At 52.5% G+C, this 20389-nt stretch overlaps 2 protein-coding genes across 16 annotated transcripts in view; both read left to right on the top strand.

The window, feature by feature from the left end:
- The window catches only part of LOC139678766 (protocadherin gamma-A4-like), a 245389-nt gene that overhangs the window by 175529 nt on the left and 49471 nt on the right, over positions 1–20389 (top strand). The window contains exon 1 of one of the 15 annotated variants that reach the window (XM_071569877.1): positions 4643–5717. The exons of 13 other annotated variants lie outside the window; for them this stretch is intronic. In XM_071569877.1, the coding sequence (XP_071425978.1) occupies positions 4800–5717 (918 nt within the window). In that variant the 5' untranslated portion in view covers positions 4643–4799. Of the gene's footprint in view, positions 1–4642; positions 5718–8645; positions 10426–20389 lie in introns of those variants that run through there. One more of the 15 variants, XM_071569876.1, reaches the window with a different exon arrangement.
- LOC139678961 (protocadherin gamma-B5-like) lies at positions 5724–7304 on the top strand (the record flags this gene model as incomplete). The annotated part of the gene is made up of 1 exon (XM_071570260.1): positions 5724–7304. A coding segment is annotated over one exon (1581 nt), but the record flags the coding sequence as incomplete, so codon positions are not given.

The following is a 20389-nucleotide window of genomic DNA, read 5'->3' as shown; positions in this document are numbered from 1 at the left end:
CATTTGTTTGCATTTTGTCATAATTGTGGAACTTCGCAGCTGGATTATGTACTTATGACAAATCTCATGTGGGACCTTTGGAAGGAGTAAGCTGTGTATTCAGTGCTTACTAAGCATCTGAATTAATTACCTACTACAAGTTACATAGTCCAGGAGAGTGTGTTGTGGTCTCTTCCTTTCGGCAGGGGTTTGCTCCTTGCTTTTCTCTTTTGATGATCTGAAGATGGGCCTTTGATGGTTTGTGGAAGATCAGACCTGATACCATTGCCTCAAAAATCCATATGTGATTTTCAAGGTTCCAGCTCATGTTTCTGAGTCCAGAGGTGTCTTATTTTTACTTATTGCTTCATTTTGATTCAAATGATCAAGTTGTGAGTACAGAATTCTTTTGCTTTACAGGTGGTGTAGTGGCACAACTTCCAAAGAGCCCATATGTTGAAGTAGGGTTATGTTGTCTTTGAGATGACAGTTAGATGAGTGTGTCTGTAATAAAGCTGCTGATTATGCCCTTTGTAACATTTTACATCTTTTCAAATTACTGGGATGATCAACATAAACTTGCTTTTGATGCTTGGGATCTTAGACCGTGCATGTGCAACTTTTAACGGTGTCTGTCTGCAGATTTAACTTTCCTGTTGTGTGATTTTTGAACAGACAAGAGTTCCATCTTTCCAGAGAGAGGGGTAGTGGAAGAGTTCACTGTGGTACAGTTTGAAAGTACTAAAAGGAAAGTGGTAATATAAAGTTTGTTGTGGTCATTCAGTTAGGACAACAGTGCTGTTCCAAGATTTTTCCCATTTTTAATATCAAAAGGAATTTCTGTGACTACAATCTATGGTGTGAACTCCTGTGTGAGCTTCCTGTGTACCTGTCACAAACCTGTGTCCTTTGCTGTGTACCTCGTATAGTTGACACAATCTGAAATGTGAAGCTATAATTATTACATTTGGGGTGATTTTCCTTTCATGCCCTGCTGCAGGATTTTTTCCTTTGGTTAGATTTTTGATTTTGGTTGTTTGGTTTGATTTCATTCACAGAGTAACTATGATCATTATTGTGCCTCCTCATTTGGCAATCCTTGAAACACCCACAAATGTATTATAATTATCTGTCAGGGAGGGAGGATCTCATCCAGAGCCTTGTGTGGTAGGAAGGTGGATATCACTGAAAAAAAATATTTTGGGGGTTTGTTTCCCAAGGTGCTCTTTATCCCATGGATAACATGTAAAAAAAAAAATTGATTCAAGTAAATAGTTTGACCAAAGACTGAGAATGCTGAGTGAGCAGGGTGAGATCTTGGCTTTGTACCAGCGAATGAGGTGGGTCAGTGTGATTTTGGCAGGGCACTGTTTGATTTCGTGCCTGGAATCAAGGCCTGTGTCATTTTTTCTGTGATCCTGGTTTCCCTGTCCCAAAAGGCAATGATCGTACATCAGCAATAAATTATTTCAAGAATAACTGTGCATGGAGAGCCATGATGCATGGGTAGAACAGCTTATAAATTCCATTTGAAGTCTCCAGTATCCCTCTGTATCTCCCTGTCACACTGCAATGTGGACTTTCTTGAGAGTTGTAATTACACTTCCTTCAGGGTTTTGTTTCCTGGAATGTTATGGTTCGTTCGTTTTCACAATACTGGTCAGTGCTTTTGAATTTGAAATTGTGATTGGTTTTCAGAAAATGCTTACTTCAGTCACCTAGGACATACCTTTGTGTGTGAGGAATATAAAGCAGGAGGTAAAAGAGAATCTTTTGTACTTCCTCAAAAGTCTAAACTTGAGAAAGAGGCCTATGAGAAGGTGTTTAAAATTATGAGTTCATAGTTGTGGAAGTTGAGCAGGCCATAGAGTAGAAAAGAACTTGAAGAGATGTGATGACTTTCTTATATGAAACCTCCTATTCTGTAGTCCAGAGTGACACTTTTGGGGCCACACTTACATCGGGAGACCTCAAGGACTTCCAGGTGCTGGCAGGAATGAATTTCAATGTCTGAAATGAAGACCAAGAAGACGTCCTTCTGAGTATGTGTGACAAACCTTTGTCTTCTAGTGCTTCTTTTTCTAGCTTGTCTGAATTATGGCTTTCTTTTCTTTTGTGGATTTACTCTACTTATGGGCTTATTCATAATTATCAGTGTAGCTTCCTTTAGCAATGTATTGTGTGTCTCTTTTTAATGTTGAGTTACGTGGGAATTGGAGGAGACATGAGCATGTTTTACTGACCTGTTATTGTTGGGAGAAAGAGGAGTAAGCATGAAGTTGCATCTGTGTGGAACAGTGTTTGTAACAAAAGGGGGCAGGAGGTGCTCTCTAAGCCATTAGTTTAGTGAGTTTTTTTTTGCATGACTCCTAACCTTTTCTGTTGGCTGTTTATCATTAGTGTGCTTTAGAATCCTTCACTTTCTTCTCAGAATGGTGGCAGGCAGCGAAATGGACCTCCCTTTGTGTAGTTATTGCAGTGCATTATCATCACATCATAAGTTTTACTGATTATGAGATGGATACAGTAAAACCTGCCTGTTGCAGAGCATTGGCGAGAAGACAGGACAGGTCTGTGTGTGAGGTTATGGAAGAACTTGGTCATTCTCTTGCTTGTCATATGTCGTAGATAACACATGCTTGTGCCTGATGGAGTACCACGCAATTTGAGTTGCTTCTGAACATTAAGTGAGGCCTATGAAATGTTATCACAGCTGACCTGTTCATTTCTGTGTCTTTCTCACTCTTGCCTTTCTTGATGTCAAAAGCTCAACCTCAGAGTGTCTGGTTTTATCCAGAAGGTCACATCTTTTCCAATTGTTCCAGTTCAGGTGCAGTTCCTACATACACCTGTGATGTTTAGAGCTGTAAAGAGGAAGGCTTTCATAGGCCTTTGTACTCACCCAGGCACACTTGTCTGCAGTGTAATAAAGCAAAAGCATCTCTACTGCAGTTCTTCAAATGCTGATTGGTCCCCCACAGAAGCCAAGGTTTCAATGAGCAGACCAGAGGGAGAATGTGTGCAGATTGTCCCCCACACAGTTGCCCAGAACATGCTGAGCACTCATGCAAAGTGACATGAGGAACTGCATGAACAGTGACCTCCAGAGAATTGTAGAAAATAGCTGAATGTCCAAGTGGAAACCAGGTTGTTGTAACTTGTGTTATCCCCTAAGAGTCCTTACTGGGACCAGTACTACTTCTTATCTTCCTAGATAATGGGATTGAGTATTCCTTCAGGAAGTCTGCAGCTGACAAGAAGCTGAGTTGATTCAAGAGAGGGCAGAGATGCCAATTAGGGGGACTTTGAAACACTGGAATAGCTGACACATACAAACATAATGAAGTTCCACAAGGTCAAGTGAAATGTCCTACTTGTCGGTGAGAGCAGTGTCTACTTTTAATAGAGGACGGGAACAGGCTTGCAGGGAAATACTTCTGGTTGTTGGCAGATGACAGAATGGGACATGATTTGGCAAGGTGCACTTGCTGCTGAGAAAGAAAATAGTATTTTTTGCTATATAACAAATATTGTGTCTAGTAGGTTGATGGAGGTGGCTCACCCCCTCTAAATTTCTAAGACCACAGCTAGAGTACTGCATGGAGATCTGGAGCCAATATTCCAAAAGGGCATGAATCTGCTAAAGTCCCCAGAAGGACCACAAAAATGTTCTGACGGCTGGAACATCTCTGGTATGTAGATGGTTTGAAGAAGTAGTTCAGGTGGACAAAGGAAGCTTCTCTGTAGAGATTTCAAATCCTCTTTTCTTTTCAATTTATAAAGTAGGATTAGAAGAAAGATGAAAAAAGCCTTTTTATCAGGACCGTAGTAACAGGATATAGGACATGGGTTTTAAACGCACAGAAAAATTGTGGATATTCCTAAAGAGAAAGGGTAGATAGGACGAGGTCAAGAGTGATTTAGTCTAGTGGAAATTGTTCTGGTGCATGGCAGAGGTGAGCATTCAATGACCTTAAATAACTCTCCAAACCAAAACCTTTGTTTGAACTATGAAGGACTCAATGTGGTTTTGCACTTTGCCTTTGTCAGTTCCTCAAGTATAAAGATGCAAAAGCAGGAACCCTCAAGAATTAGAAGGAAAAGAGTAAACGTTAATGTTATCTTAGTATAGAGATTTCTTACATTGCTTTATGCTGATTCATTTCTCAAGTTAATTCATCCCACGTGATGTATTAAGCAGAGTTCAAGATATCTTACGCAGTGCTACCATGCTCTTGAAGTCTTCCTTACAATATCATTTAATGCTCCTACGTTGCTCTCTGGTATTATTAAGAGCAGATGAGTTCCTCTCTGTATCACTCTGCTATGAAGATTTCCTTGTGAGTATTCATTGCAATGATGACCTAAAAACACCAGGAGGGCAGCTCCGTTACAAACGCCTCAGGAAGCATAATAAGCAAGAGTTTGTGCTCTTGCTGATTGGCATCGAAAAGGGACCCCACAGCCGGAGCCGCCTCTCCTTGCGACCCAAAGCCGGGGCCCCGGAGCGCGGTCATCAGGCGGCTGCAGTGGCGTGGTGGCGCCTCCGGGTGCCGCTGTTGGCCGCCGCCGAGCGGCGCTGGAGCCGCAGCCGCAGCCGCCGCAGCGTCCTGGCCCCGCAGGCTGCTCGCTCGGCCGGCGCCGGCCACAGAGGTAGCGGAACGGGCAGCACAGGCGACAGGCGGCGCGGGCAGCAGCGGCCGACGAGCCGGCGCCGGACCCGCTGCGCTCCGGCAACCCCTGCGCTCGCTGCGCAGAGCGGCTGGAAGGGAGGCCGGGCAGCGGCAGGAGCCGGCAGAGCGCGGCGAGCGCTGCCGACAATGGCAGCGGGCAGGCGGAGGCAGAGCCGCGGGCCGGCAGGCGGCAGAGCGCTGCTGCTGCTGCTGCTGCCCGCTGTGCTGCTGTGCCTGTGCTGCCGGGCGGCGGCGGAGCGGCTCCGCTACACCATCCCCGAGGAGCTGGCCAGAGGCTCGCTGGTGGGGCCGCTGGCGCGCGACCTGGGGCTCAGCCCGGAGGAGCTGCCGGTGCGCAAACTGCGTCTCAGCGCGGAGAAGCAATACTTCACTTTGAGGGAGGAAAACGGGAACCTGTACGTGAACGAGAGACTGGACCGGGAGGAGCTGTGCGGCGAGTCGTCATCTTGCTCCGTCAGTTTCGAGGCGCTTGTGCACAACCCGCTCAACGCTTTCCACGTGGAGGTGTCCATCCAAGACGTGAATGACAACTCCCCAGCTTTCAGAAAGGGTCTTCTCGAACTCGAGATCAGTGAATGGACGCTTCCCGGTGCTCGTTTTCCCCTGGAGGTGGCCCGAGATGCGGACGTGGGAAGCAACTCGCAGCTGACTTACCAGCTCACTAGAAACCCGTCCTTTTCTCTCGGTTTGAAAGAGACCCCTGACGGAAGTCAGCAGCCTCAGTTAGTACTGGAGAGAGCATTGGACCGGGAAAAACAGAGCTCCTTTGAGCTTATTCTGACTGCACTGGATGGCGGAGAACCTATGAAGTCCGGAACTGTTCAGGTTCGGGTAAATGTAACGGACGCCAACGATAACCCACCCGTGTTCAGCAAAAGTGTCTACGAGGCGCGAGTGGCCGAGAATCTCCCGGCGGGTTCCCTGGTGTTGCGGGTGCGCGCCACGGATGCGGACGCAGGGTCCAATGGGGTGGTGTCCTACTCCTTCGGCAACGTCCCGGAGGTTGTCTGCACATTATTCGCTGTAGACAGTGAGAGTGGCGAGGTAAGGACTGTGGGTCCCCTCGATTTTGAGGAGAAGAGTAAATACAGCTTCGTAGTAGAGGCCACGGATGGTGGCGGGCTTACCGGTGACTGTCAAGTTCGGATCGATATCACGGATGAGAATGACAACGCCCCCGAGATCACCATTCTGTCTCTTTCCAGCCCGGTACTCGAGGACGCGCCGGCCGGCACCGTGGTGGCCCTGCTGAAAGTGCGGGACCGGGACTCGGGCGAGAACGGTCAGGTGACGTGCGAGCTGTCAGGAGAGGCGCCGCTATCGATCGTGGAGTCCTCGGGCGGCTCGTACAAGGTGGTAACGGCGAGCGCGCTGGACCGCGAACAGGCGGCCGAGCACCGCGTGACGGTGGTGGCCAGGGACCGGGGCAGCCCGGCGCTGTCGAGCAGCACGGAGCTGGTGCTGGAGGTGTCGGACGTGAACGACAACGGGCCCGTGTTCGAGGAGGCGGAGTACAGCGCGTACGTGCCGGAGAACAACGCGGCGGGCGCGCTGGTGCTGCGCGTGAGCGCGCGGGACTTGGACGCGGGGACCAACGGGCGCGTGAGCTACTGGCTGGCGGACGGCAGCGCGGGCGCGGCGGGCGCGGCGCCGCTCGTGTCGGTGGAGGCGCGGAGCGGCGCCGTGTACGCGCAGCGCTCCTTCGACTACGAGCAGTGCCGCGAGTTCTCGGTGGCCGTGCGGGCGCAGGACGGCGGGACGCCGGCGCGCAGCTCCACGGCCACTGTGCGCGTCTTCGTGCTCGACCAAAACGACAACGCACCGCGGGTGCTCTGGCCGGCGCCGGCCGCGGGGGCGACTCCAGGAGCACCCCCATTGCCGCCGACTTTCGAGGTGGTGCCGCGGTCGGCCGAGGCCGGCTACCTGGTGGCCAAGGTGGTGGCGGTGGACGCGGACGCGGGGCGCAACGCCTGGCTGTCCTACGAGCTGCTGCAGGCGTCGGAGCCGGCGCTCTTCCGCCTGGGGCTGCACAGCGGCGAGGTGCGCACGGCGCGGGCCGTGTCCGACAGGGACGCGGCCAAGCAGCGGCTCGTGGCTCTTGTCAAGGACCACGGGCAGCCGGCGCTGTCGGCCACGGCCACGCTGCACGTGGTGCTGGCCGACAGCTTGCACGAGGCGCTGCCGGAGTTCAGCGAGCGGCCGGCGGGCGCCGACGCGCCGACCGAGCTGCAGTTCTACCTGGTGCTGGCGCTGGCGCTGCTCTCGGCGCTCTTCCTGCTCAGCGTGGCGCTGGCCGTGCTGGCGCGGCTGCGCCGGGCCGGGCCGCCCGCCGTGCTGCGCTGCCTGGGCGCGCAGCGCTTCTCCGTGGCCGGCGCCGCCTTCCCGGCCGACTTCTGTGAGGGCACCTTGCCCTACTCCTACAACCTGTGTGTGGCGGCGCCGCCTCGAGCCGTGCCCGAGGCCGTTTGGCCGCCGCCGCCGCTGCCCATCGTGTCCGCGGAGGAGCTTCTTGGCGGGGATTCGTGTGACAAGCCGAGCCTGAACAGCACCGCGGAGGAGGGACAGCCCCCTGCTAACCCTGATGCATCTCAGGTCTGTAAGCCCGCGTATACTTTCTCTGCATCCTTCTGAAGCGAGTGGGTCGGTGGGTTCTCGGACTTCCTTTCTTTGCTGGAATGGCTTGTAATGGTCTCTAATTTCTTGAAGGAATTGAAGAATCTGGTTCTATATCTCGTAGCAATAGGTGGTACGAACGGGTACCTTCTTGCATCTTGAGCTCTCGGATTTGTAGTTCAGTGGGAAGGCTCTTGGTTTTCAGGCTCTGTTGCATAAATTGATACAGTAGGAGTGAAGCTCTGATTTACATTTTGTGTTCCTCCGTTTTCCACTCAGAGCAGGCAGGTAGAGACTGCACCTTTTCGTTCATGATATGCCAAGGTTCAGCTGAAGAATTTTGTTCTCGAATGTTGTGTTCTGAAACGTTGATAATTACGTTACAGTTACTAATTATGAGGGCAGATCTTTATTGTGTAGCACGAGATTCGTTTAATCGTTGATTGAATTTCGATATTTCAGACTATTGCTTTGTGATCTCTCTTTTCTGAAGCGATGTGTTTGTGCCTGGGTAACAGCTGTAGCAAAACCCCTCTTCATTTAATGCTCTTTCGGTGTTGCAGTCTGCAGTGCAGATCATTCCTTCGTAGTGAATTCTTACTTTTCCTTGTGTCCTCACATCTTTTAATGGAAGGTACCTGTATGAATGTCAGGTTTTTATGAAGAAATGAAATAAGATCGGTCCATGTCACTTTCTGCCTCATCAGTTGTCAGACGTGTAGTGGGGGCTTTTGCCAGTCAGCTTGTGCTGCCCAAAATCGATCATCTCTACACCTCTTCGTTGAGGTTCAGTTGAAAATTTGGCCTACCAAACTAGGGTTGTCTGAAATGATAGGAGTTTCTAAAGTTGAAGGTACATCCTTACTCCATAGAAGCATATCAGCTAATGCTGCATGATGGCTTAGGAAAATGGCGAGGATATTTCTCCTTCCTCATTCGTGTTTCCTCAAGCGATGTAAGGGGACTTGAGTTGCTGCTGAATACCCCATTTATTAATAGCGTTTTGGTATTGTTGTTCAAAGCGCCCATAGGTGTGAATGAAAGCTCAAGCCGTGTGCGCTTCCGGTTTTTTTAGGGGTGGTGGGTGCAACTGGACACAATGTTTCAGTGACGAACTCAGTCCCCGCGAGCAGCCCGTCGCCGAGACAGGGCGGGCATCGCTCGGCAGCACTCGGTGCCTGCAGTGCCGGGAGGAGGCTGCGGGCGCCGCTGTTGACCGAGAGGAGCGAGAGGAAGGTCGGAGCGCTGCAGCCCCGCCCGCTGCGGACCGGCTCGATCGGTTGCTCGGTCCCTGACAGGATCGGCGTCCGGGCGGCCTGCGGTCGTCGCCATAGAGTGGATGCGTCCTGCAGGTAGGCGCAGGGGCCGGTGACAGCAGCCGGGAGCGGCGATCCGGGGTCGGAGTCGAAAAGGAAGGCTTATCGGCGCCGACGGCCGGAAGCTGTAAGCGGCCGAGATGTGCACGGCGGGGAGGCACTGGGACCGGCGGCAGCGAGTCCTGCTGTGGGGCGTCCTGCTGGCGGCGTGGGAGGTGGTGTGGGGGCAGCTGCGCTACTCGGTGCCCGAGGAGATGCCCAAGGGCTCGTTCGTGGGCGACGTGGCCAAGGACTTGGGGCTGCAGCTGACGGCGCTCCGAGACGGCGCTGTCCGCGTTGTGTCTGAAGGTAGGACACAGTATTTCTCTCTGCACGGGAAGACGGGACATTTAGTGACGGCGGAGAGAATCGACAGAGAACAGCTCTGCCGGCTGGTGGAGAAGTGCGTGCTGCGCTGTGAGCTGATAGTGGAGGGCGAAATGCAGGTTTATGGACTCTTAGTGGAAATCACGGACATTAATGATAACACGCCGAGCTTTCACGAGGCAGAAACGAATCTGAAAATGACTGAGGTGACACCCCCGGGGTCGCGGTTTCCCCTGGCCGAGGCTCACGATCCGGATTCGGGACAGAATTCCCTGCAGAGCTACGAACTGAGCGGCGACGAGCACTTCTCGCTGGCCGTGCAGGCGGGTCCCGGCGGGGATCAGCGTCCTGAGCTGGTGCTGGCCAAGGCGCTGGACAGGGAGGAGACGGCATTTCACGAGCTGGTGCTGAGGGCGAGTGACGGCGGTGATCCGGCTCGGACTGGCACGGCGCGGATCCGCGTGACAGTGCTGGACGCGAATGACAACGCGCCCGTGTTCAGCCAGTCAGAGTACACGGTGCGTGTGCCAGAAGACGTTCCCGTGGGTTCCACTCTCGTCACTGTCACGGCCGCCGATGCCGATGAGGGTCTGAATGGGAATGTGAAATATTCATTGAAAAAAAATTCACATATGGCTTCACAGATTTTCAATCTGGACTCTGAGACGGGAGCGATCACAGTGTTGCAGAGGCTCGACTTCGAGGAAGGAGAATCCTACGAACTGGAGGTACAGTCTCATGACGGTGGAGCCCTTTTCGATACGACCAAAGTCGCGATTACTGTCACAGACGTCAACGACAATGTGCCCGAGATTTCGGTCAGGTCGGCACTGACTGCGATCTCTGAGGACGCTCCTCAGGGGTCGGTGGTGGCGTTAGTGCACGTGCAGGATCGGGACTCGGGGACGAACGGAGAGGTGCGCTGCTCGCTGGACGGAGGCATCCCACTCCGGCTGGAGAAATCTTATGAGGATTACTACCGTGTGGTGACAGCGAGAGAGCTGGACCGGGAGCAAATGTCAGAGTACAACGTGACGCTGCGGGCAACCGACGGAGGGTCACCGTCCCTGCAGAGCAGCGCCGTGCTGGCACTGCGGGTGCTGGACGTGAACGACAACGCACCGGTGTTCACGCAGGAGCGCTACAGCGCGCAGCTGGCCGAGAACAACGCGGCGGGAGCGCTGGTGCTGACGGTGCGGGCGACGGACGCGGACTGGGGGCAGAACGCGCGCGTGCGCTACCGGCTGTCGGAGGGGCGGGTGCGGGGCTTGCCGCTGTCGTCGTACGTGTCGGTGCAGGCGGAGACGGGCGCGCTGTACGCGCTGCGCTCCTTCGATTACGAGGAGGTGCGCGAGGTGGAGCTATGGGTGCGGGCGGAGGACGGCGGCTCGCCGTCGCTGAGCAGCAACGTGTCGGTGCGGCTGCTGATCGTGGACGAGAACGACAACGCGCCGCAGGTGCTCTACCCGCCTCCTCCTCCGCCGGCGGGTGCGGGTTGGGCGGGCGTGGAGCTGGCGCCGCGCTCGTCCGAGCCCGGCGCGCTGGTGGCCAAGGTGGTGGCGGTGGACGCGGACGCGGGGCAGAACGCCTGGCTGTCCTACGAGCTGGCCAAGGCCACGGAGCCGGGACTCTTCCGCCTGGGGCTGCACAGCGGCGAGGTGCGCACGGCGCGCTTCCCGCTCGCCCGCGACGCGGCGCGCCACAGCCTGGTGGTGCTGGTCAAGGACCACGGCCGGCCGGCGCTGTCGGCCACGGCCACGCTCACCGTGCTGCTGGCCGACAGCGTGGCTGAGCTGCTGGCCGAGCTGGGCAGCGCGGCCGACGCGGCGGCGCCGGGCGAGCCGGCCGCCAGCCTGACGCGCTGGCTCGTGCTGGCCGTGGCCGCCGTCTCCTGCCTCTTTCTCGCCTTCCTGCTGCTGCTCCTGGCGCTACGCCTCAGACGCTGGCGCCGCTCGCAGCTGCTGGCCGACACCAGCGGGGCCTTGCGCGGCGTGCCGGCCACGCACTTCGTGGGCATCGACGGCGTCCGCGCCTTCCTGCACTCCTACTCGCACGAGGTGTCTCTCACGGCTGACTCGCGCAAGAGCCACCTCCGCTTCTCGGGCGGCAGCTGCTGCGACACCCTCCCGGCCCGGCCCCCGCCTGACGAGCCCGCGCCGCCGCTCGGGGACGAGGATGCCGGCTCCCGCCTCTGTGACCCCGCCTCTCTCCCGGTGAGTTCCTCCGGCCAAACTGGCTCTGAGAAGCTCCCCCTTCTGCTCCTCTACCGTTTCTTCCCCGTGTTCTGTTTCTGTAGAGGCAGGCTTGCTGTCAAAATAGCAGAGCTTCGTTTCTTGATGCAGTATGGGCTGGTGGGAGGTGGGTGTAGGGTCCTTGATCAGTTTTCCAGGTTGTTGGGGAGGCAAAGGCAGTGAGGTTGATGGTGGATGGAAGTGTAAATGAGTTTGTGTTCTTCACAGGTTCTTCCTAATGGCACATGTGCTTTATTCGCATGAAAATCTCCAGATTGTAATTTTGACAGCTGCATATGTGTAACTTTGCAGCTCATCCTTTGTCCTATTCTCAGCTTTTCTAAGTGTCTTTACGATGCATAGTGGAGGTCAGTAGAAAATGGCTTTGCATTCATCCGTGCTTGGTCTTGGTCTTGTTTTCCCTGTAGGGGAACGGACTGCAGAGCAGCTGGTCCCTTGATGATGTCTGTCTGCCTGTTGGGAAGAAAAGGGATCATCTTGAAAGTTGTGTGTTTTTGAAAACATTTGTAGCTGGCTTTATGTGGAGAAAGAAATACAGGAGGAAATGGCAGAGGTGTTTTGATGATTTCCTGTCTTTGAAGGTTAACCTATGTCAGATGGAACTGCATGTGCCTTGGCTATACATACAAGTCACTGCAAGATCCTTTCGTGGGTGGGAGGGTATCGATTAAAGGTGCTGAGGGAGATGGAAGGAGAGGGTGATTGCCCCTAAGCAGATATTCACTGATCCAGTCTCTCCTTGAGTACTGCTATGCCTTTCATTATAGGACATAGAAGTTTCTTCAGAGAAGACCAGTGAGCAGACAAATGTGTCTTCATTCATGCAGAGACATAAAGAGAATTATTGTAGTGCATTATCATCTCATCATGTGTGAAGCTGGTGGAGCAGAGAGAAATGATGTGGGAAACTGGGCCTAGTGTGCCATATGCTTGTAAAATAAATGGATCAAAGTGCATCCTAGATAGAGGGAATGGCTGGAGATCTGAGTCCTCAGAGTTGTGCTGGAGGGTCTGCTGAAGGCCACAAGGGACTCCTGTTCTTGTTCTCCAATTCATTACCTACTTGTAGTATCAAGCAATGTGGTGTTTTCCTTCTGAAACTGTTTGGCTAGAAGACATGTATTCCAGATGTTTGGAAATTCCTGGGAGTCTCTTCCCATTTGTTTGCATTTTGTCATAATTGTCTAACTTCACAGCTGGATTATGTACTTATGACAAAGGTCATGTAGGACCTTTGGAAAGAACACAGTTGTATTCAGTGCTTACTAAGCATCTGAATTAATTACCTACTACAAGTTACATAGTCCAGGAGAGTGTGTTGTGGTCTCTTCCTTTCTGCAAGTGTTTACTCCTTGTTTTTCTTTTTCACGGATCTGAAGATGGACCTTTGGTCTCTGATGGTTTGTTGAAGATCAGACCAGTTACCATTGCCTCAAAAATCCCTATGTTCTTTTCAAAGTTACAGCTCATGTTTCTGAGAATGAGTCCAGAGGTGTCTTATTTTTTCTTATTGCTTCGTTTTGATTCATATGATCAAGTTGAGAGTTCAGAGATCTTTTGCATTCTAGGTGGTTGAGTGGCACACCTTCCAAGGAGCCCATGTGCTGAGGTAGGGTGATGCTGTGTTTGAGATGATACTTTGATGAGTGTGTCTTTAATCAAGCTTCTGACAGATTATGTTCTCTATAACATTTTACATCAGTTCAAATTATTGGGATGAGCAACATAATCTTGGTTGTGGTGCTTGGATCTGAGAAGGTGCATGTGCAACTTTTAACGGTGTCTGTCTGCAGATTTAACTTTCCTTTTGTGTGATGTTTGGATAGAGAGAAGAGTTCTGTGTTTCCAGAGACAGGGCCAGTGGAGGAGTTTACTGTGGTGCAGTTTGAAAGTACTGAAAGGAAAGTGGTAAGGTGAAGTTTGTTGTGGTCATTCAGTTAGGACAACAGCTGCTGTTCCAGGATTTTTCCTTTTTATATCATCCAACAGAATTTCTATGACTACAATCTATTGTGTGAGCTCCTGTTTTAGCCTCCTGTGTACCTGTCACTAACCTGTTTCCTTTGTTGTGTACCTAGTTGAAATGCGAAGCTATGATTTATATGCCTGTGGTTATTTCTCTTTCTTGCCCTGCTGCAGGATTTTTCCTTTGGTTAGATTTTTGATTTTGGTTGGGTGGTTTGAATTCTTTCATGGAGCAAAAATGATCCTCACTGCGCCTTCTCATTTGACAATCCTTCAAACACACAAAAATGTCTTATAATTACCTGGTAGGAAGGGAGGATCTCATCCAGAGCTTTGTGTGGTATGACGGCGGGTATCACTAAAGAAAAATATTTTGGGGGTTTTGTTTCCCAGGGTGCTCTTTATCCAATGGATGACAGAAAACCAAAAGTTTAGTACATGTAAACAGTGTGACAAAAGGCTGTGAATGCAGAGTGAGGAGGATAAGAGGTTGGCTTTGTAAAAGAGAAAGGCGTGGGTCAGTGTGGTTTTGGCAGGGCACTGTTTGATTTCATGCCTGGTGTCAAGGCCTGTGTCATTTTTTCTCTGATCCTGGTTTCCCTCTCCTGAAAAGCAATGACCATACACCAGCAATGAAGTATTTCTACAATAATTGTGCATGGCTTATGAATACAATTTGAAATCTCCTGTATCCCACTGTATCTCCCTGTAAGGTTGCAATACGGAGTTTGTTAAGAGCTGTAATTACACTTTCTTTCAGGCCTTTTTTTCCTGGAAGATCGTGGTCCATTTTCACAATTCTGGTCAGCGCCTTAGAAATTGAAATTGTGATTGTTTTTCAGCAAATGCTTACTTCAGCAACCTAGGACAGAATGTTGTCTGTGAGGAATATAAAGCAGAAGGTAAAAGAGAATCTGTTGTACTTTCTCAAAAGACTGAGCCTGAGAAAGAGGTCTATGAGAAGGTGTTTAAATTTATGGCTTCATGATTGTACAAGTTGAACAGGCCATAGAATAGAATAGAAAAGAACTTGCTGAGATGTGATGACTTTCATAAAATGAAACCCTTATCCTGTAGTCCAGAGTGAGACTTTAGGGTCACACTTGCAGGGGGAGACCTCAATGACTTACAGGTGCTGACAGGAATGAATTTCAATGTCTGAAATGAAGATCAAGAAGACTTCCTTCTGAGTATCTCTGACAAACCTTTTGTCTTCTATTGCTTCCTTATCTAGGTCGTCTGAATTATGGCTTTCTTTCCTTTTTAATTATCAGCGTAACTTCCTTTAGCAATTGGTTATGTGCCAATTCTCCATGCTGTGTTAGGTGGGAATGTGTGGAGACATGAGCATATCTTATTGACCTGTTATTGTTGGGAGAAAGGTGTAAGCATGAAGTTGCATCTGTGTGGAACAGTGTTTGTAATAAAAGGGGGCAGGAGATACTGTCTAAGCCATTAGTTTGAGGAGCCATTTTTTGTTGGATGACTGCTAATCAAAAGATCTTTTGGCTGTTTATCATTAGTGTGCTTTAGAATCTTTCACTTTCTTCTCAGAATGGTGGTGAGCAGGCAAATGGACGTCCCTTCTTGTAGTTATTGCAGTGCATTATCATCTCATTGTAAATTTTACTGATGATGAGTTAGTTAGAATAAAACCTGCCAGTTGCATAGCATTGGAGAGAAGACAAGAGAGGTCTGTGTGTGAGGTTATAGAACTTGGTTGTTCCCTTGCTTGTGATGTCGTAGACAACACATGCTTGTGCCTGGGAGCACCATGCAGTTTGAGTTGCTTCTGAACATTAAGAGAGGACTATAAAATGTTATCAGAGCTGATCTGTTCATTTCTGTGTCTTTCTAACTCTTGGTTTCAGAAGCTCAACCTCAGGGTGTCTGGCCTTATGTACAAGGTCATATCTCTTCCAATTGTCCCAGTGCAGATGCAGTTCCCATACACACCTGTGATGTTCACAGCTGTAAAGAGGAAGGCTTTCATAGGCCTATGTACTCATCCAGGCACACTTGTCTGCAGTGTAATAAAGCAAAAGCATCTCTACTGCAGTCCTTCAAATGATGATTGGTTCCCCACTGAAGTCAAGTTTTCCATGAAGAGACCAGTGGGAGAATGTACAGAGTGACCCCACACAGTGTCCCAGAACATGTCGGGCATTCATCTAGAGACTGTTAAATGGATGAGGAACTGGATAGATAGTGACCTCCAAAGAATTGTAGACAATGGGTGAATGTCCAAGTGGAAACCAGGTTGTTGTAACTTGTGTTATCATCTAAGAGTCCTTACTGGGACCAGTACTATTTCTGATCTTCATAGACAATGGGATTGAGAATGCTTCAGCAAATGTCCAGCTGACACCAAGCTGAGTTGATTCAGGAGAGGGCAGAGATGCCAACTAGATGGACTTTAAAACAATAGAAAAGCGGGCACATACAAACATCATGAAATTCCACAAGGTCAAGTGAAATGTCCTACTTGTTGGTGAGCGCAATCTCTAGTTTTAATAGAGGGTGGGAACAGGCTCTGGTTGTTGGCAGATGATAGAATGGGGCATGATTTGGCAAGGTGCACTTGCTACTTAGAAAGAAAATGGTATCTTCTGCTCCCTGACAAGTATTACATCTAGCAGGTTGATGGAGGTGGCTCACCCCCTCTAAATTTCTGAGACCACAGCTAGAGTACTGCATGCAGATCTGGGGTCAATATTCCAAAAGGGCATGGACCTGCTAGAGTCCCCAGAAGGACCACAAAAATGTTCTGAGGGCTGGAACATTTCTGCTATGAAGACGGGCTGAAGAAGTAGTTCAGTTCCTTACGTATGGAGAAAGGAAGCTTCCCTGTAAAGATTTCAAATCCTCTTTCCTTTTCAATTTATAAATAAGATTAGAAGAAAGATGGAAAGAGCCTTTTTATCAGGGCCCGTAGTGACAGGATATATGACACGGGTTTTTAAAGCCCAGGGAAATTGTGAGTATTCCTAAAGAGAAAGGGCAGATTGGATGAGGTCAAGAGTGATTTAGACTAGTGGAAATTGTTGCAATGCATGGCAGAGATGAGCATTCAATGATCTTAAATAACTGTCCCAACCAAAACCTTTCTTTGGACCTGTGAAAGACTCAATGTGGCTTTGCACTTTCCTTTTGTCAGCCCCTGAAGTATTGAGATGCAAAAGCAGGAACTCTCAAGAACTAGAAACAAAATAGTAAACGTTAATGTTATCTTAGTATAGAGATTTCTTACATTGCTTTATGCTGATTCATTTCTCAAGTTAATTCATCCCACGTGATGTATTCAGCAGACTTCAAGGTATTTTACACAGTGCTAACATGCTCTTGAAGTCTTCCTTACAATATCATTCAATGCTCCTAGCGTTGCTCTCTGGTATTATTAAGAGCAGATGAGTTCCTCTCTGTATCACTCTGCTATGAAGATTTACTTCTGGCTATTCATTGCAATAACGAACTAAAAGGACCAAGCAGAGCACCTCCGTTACAAACGCCTCAGGAAGCATAATAAGCAAGAGTTTGTGCTCTTGCTGATTGGAATCAAGAAGACACACCACAGCCGGAGCAGTCCCTCCTTGCGGCCCAAAGCCGGGCACCCGGAGCGCGGCCATCAGGCGGCTGCAGTGGCGTGGCGGCGCCTCCGGGTGCCGCTGTTGGCCGCCGCCGAGAGGCGCTGGAGCCGCAGCCGCAGCCGCCGCAGCGTCCTGCCCCCGCAGGCTGCTCGCTCGGCCGGCGCCGGCCACAGCGGCAGCGGCACGGACAGCACAGGCGACAGGCGGCGCGGGCAGCAGCGGCCAAGAAGCCGGCGCCGGCCCCGCTGCGCTCTGCCCGCCTCTGCGCTCCGGCGGCCCCGCTGCGCAGAGCGGCCGGAAAGGAGGCCGAGCAGCGGCAGGAGCCGGCAGAGCGCGGCGAGTGCTGCCGACAATGGCAGCGGGCAGGTGGAGGCAGAGCCGCGGGCCGGCAGGCGGCAGAGCGCTGCTGCTGCTGCCCGCTGTGCTGCTGTGCCTGTGCTGCCGGGCGGCGGCGGAGCGGCTCCGCTACACCATCCCCGAGGAGCTGGCCAGAGGCTCGCTGGTGGGGCCGCTGGCGCGGGACCTGGGGCTCAGCCCGGACGAGCTGCCGGTGCGCAAGCTGCGGGTGGCGTCTGCCGTCAAAAAGCAGCTCAAATATTTCACTGTGAGCGAGGAAAACGGGAACTTGTACGTGAACGAGAGACTGGCGAATTGGCATCCTGCTCTGTCAGCTTCGAGGCGCTGGTGCACAACCCGCTAAATGTTTTCCACGTGGAGGTGTCCATCCAGGACGTGAATGACAACTCCCCTATTTTCAGCAAGGCTATTCTGGACCTCGAGATCAGTGAATGGACGCTGCCAGGATCTCGTTTTCCTCTGGAGATGGCCCAAGACGCAGACGCGGGAAGCAACGCGCTCCTGACTTACCAGCTCAGCAGCAACCCTTCATTCACTCTGGCCATGAAGGAGAAAAAAGGTGGAAAAAAACAGCCAGAATTATTGCTGGACGAAGCATTGGATAGGGAGAAGCAGAGCTCCTTTGAGCTGATTCTTACTGCAGTAGATGGCGGAGATCCAGCCAGATCAGATAACGGACGCCAATGACAACTCACCCGTGTTCAGCAAAAGCGTATACGATGCGCGAGTGGCCGAGAATCTGCAGGCGGGGTCGTTGGTGCTGCGAGTGCGTGCCACGGATGCGGACGCTGGATCGAACGGTCAGGTCTCCTACTCCTTCAGCAGCGCCCCAAAAAGCGTTCGAGAGTTGTTCACTGTTGACAGCGAGAGCGGCGAGATCAGGACTGCGGGTCCCCTCGATTTCGAGGAGAGGAGTAAATACAGCTTTGAACTGAAGGCGTCGGACGGCGGCGGGCTCAGCGATCACTGCGAAGTGCAGATAGATATCACAGACGAGAATGACAACGCCCCCGAGATCACGATTCTGTCGCTGTCGAGCCCCGTGTCCGAGGATGCGCCAGTCGGCACAGTGGTCGCCCTTGTGAACGTGAACGACCTGGACTCCGACGAGAACGGTCAGGTGACGTGCGAGCTCTCGGGAGAGGCGCCGCTGTCCATCGTGGCGTCTTCGGGTGGCTCGTACAAGGTGGTGACGGCGAGCGCGCTGGACCGCGAGCAGGCGGCCGAGCACCGCGTGACGGTGGTGGCCAGGGACCGGGGCAGCCCGGCGCTGTCGAGCAGCACGGAGCTGGTGCTGGAGGTGTCGGACGTGAACGACAACGCGCCCGTGTTCGAGGAGGCGGAGTACAGCGCGTACGTGCCTGAGAACAACGCGGCGGGCGCGCTGGTGCTGCGCGTGAGCGCGCGGGACTTGGACGCGGGGACCAACGGGCGCGTGAGCTACTGGCTGGCGGGCGGCAGCGCGGGCGCGGCGGGTGCGGCGCCGCTCGTGTCGGTGGAGGCGCGGAGCGGCGCCGTGTACGCGCAGCGCTCCTTCGACTACGAGCAGTGCCGCGAGTTCTCGGTGGCCGTGCGGGCGCAGGACGGCGGGACGCCGTCGCGGAGCTCCACGGCCACGGTGCGCGTCTTCGTGCTCGACCAAAACGACAACGCGCCGCGGGTGCTGTGGCCGGCGCTGGCCGCGGGGGCGACTCCAGGAGCACCCCCATTGCCGCCGACTTTCGAGGTGGTGCCGCGGTCGGCCGAGGCCGGCTATCTGGTGGCCAAGGTGGTGGCGGTGGACGCGGACGCGGGGCGCAACGCCTGGCTGTCCTACGAGCTGCTGCAGGCGTCGGAGCCGGCGCTCTTCCGCCTGGGACTGCACAGCGGCGAGGTGCGCACGGCGCGGGCCGTGTCCGACAGGGACGCGGCCAAGCAGCGGCTCGTGGCGCTCGTCAAGGACCACGGGCAGCCGGCGCTGTCGGCCACGGCCACGCTGCACGTGGTGCTGGCCGACAGCTTGCACGAGGCGCTGCCGGAGCTGAGCGAGCGGCCGGCGGGCGCCGACGCGCCGGCCGAGCTGCAGTTCTACCTGGTGCTGGCGCTGGCGCTGCTCTCGGCGCTCTTCCTGCTCAGCGTGGCGCTGGCCGTGCTGGCGCGGCTGCGCCGGGCCGGGCCGCCCGCCGTGCTGCGCTGCCTGGGCGCGCAGCGCTTCTCCGTGGCCGGCGCCGCCTTCCCGGCCGACTTCTGCGAGGGCACCTTGCCCTACTCCTACAACCTGTGTGTGGCGGCGCCGCCTCGAGCCGTGCCCGAGGCCGCTTGGCCGCCCCCGCCGCTGCCCATTTTGTCCGCGGAGGAGCTTCTTGGCGGGGAGCCGTGCGATAAGCCGAGCCCGAGCAGCACCGCGGTGGAGGGAGAGCCGCCCGCCGACCCTGTTGCTCCACAGGTCTGTAAGCCCGTGTTTTGTTTCTCCCTGAATTTTCGTAGGCATATGGTGGCGGTAATGGGCTAGCATTTTTTCCTTTCCTTATCCGCTCTCTGTTTCCAGTGAACGTGTGAAATAGTCAGTGAAGGATGACTTCTGTATCACGGGCTAGGAGTGGAGAGTCTTCCTTCGCATCAGTTTTTCTCGATGCTCTGTATTTGAGCCCTCTCATAGTTGGACAAAAAACTGTTGGCTAATGTTGTGTCGGTGTTGGACTCAGAAAGCAAATTTGCAGGTTACTCCTTGATTATGGAAGTTACACCTCTGTGTGTGTGTTCCCATCTTTTGAGGGAAGGCTTACACTGCCGAGTTGGATTAATTTGCAGTCTCAAGTATCTCTGTTTGAGAGCACTAATTCCTCCCATTAAAGCATGTTAAACCTGTTTCAAGTAAGGGTTTATTGAAAAATTTTGAAATCGTGGCTGGAGAATGAGGAGTAAATACAGGCTTATTCAGAGCAGTCTTCGATGTGCAGGTGCAAACTAGGAGGGACTTGTCACTGTACTGCTTCATTCGGTGACCAGTACTACTGTTGATGAGCTGTTTCTCTATTTCATAACACAGTTTTGATCAGCTGAAAGGCTGAGGAAAAGGTCCTTCAAGCATGACTAGTACAAACCTGTGCGGTTGGGGGCGGAGTTTGTGCTTCGGCATTATGCATTAACAATTGTGCTACTTCACATGTCATATTAACAGATTTTTATATCCACGTTTTATCACCACGATAAAAACATTTTCCCGTGCGGTAAAAACAACGTAACCGCGGGAGGTGTGTTGCTTCTGCCAGGTGGTCATA

Source organism: Pithys albifrons, chromosome 15 (genome assembly GCF_047495875.1).
Source record: "Pithys albifrons albifrons isolate INPA30051 chromosome 15, PitAlb_v1, whole genome shotgun sequence".
Taxonomy (NCBI): domain Eukaryota; kingdom Metazoa; phylum Chordata; class Aves; order Passeriformes; family Thamnophilidae; genus Pithys; species Pithys albifrons.
The sequence above is the reverse complement of the archived record's forward strand: the minus strand, read 5'-3'. Positions and strand labels throughout refer to the sequence as shown.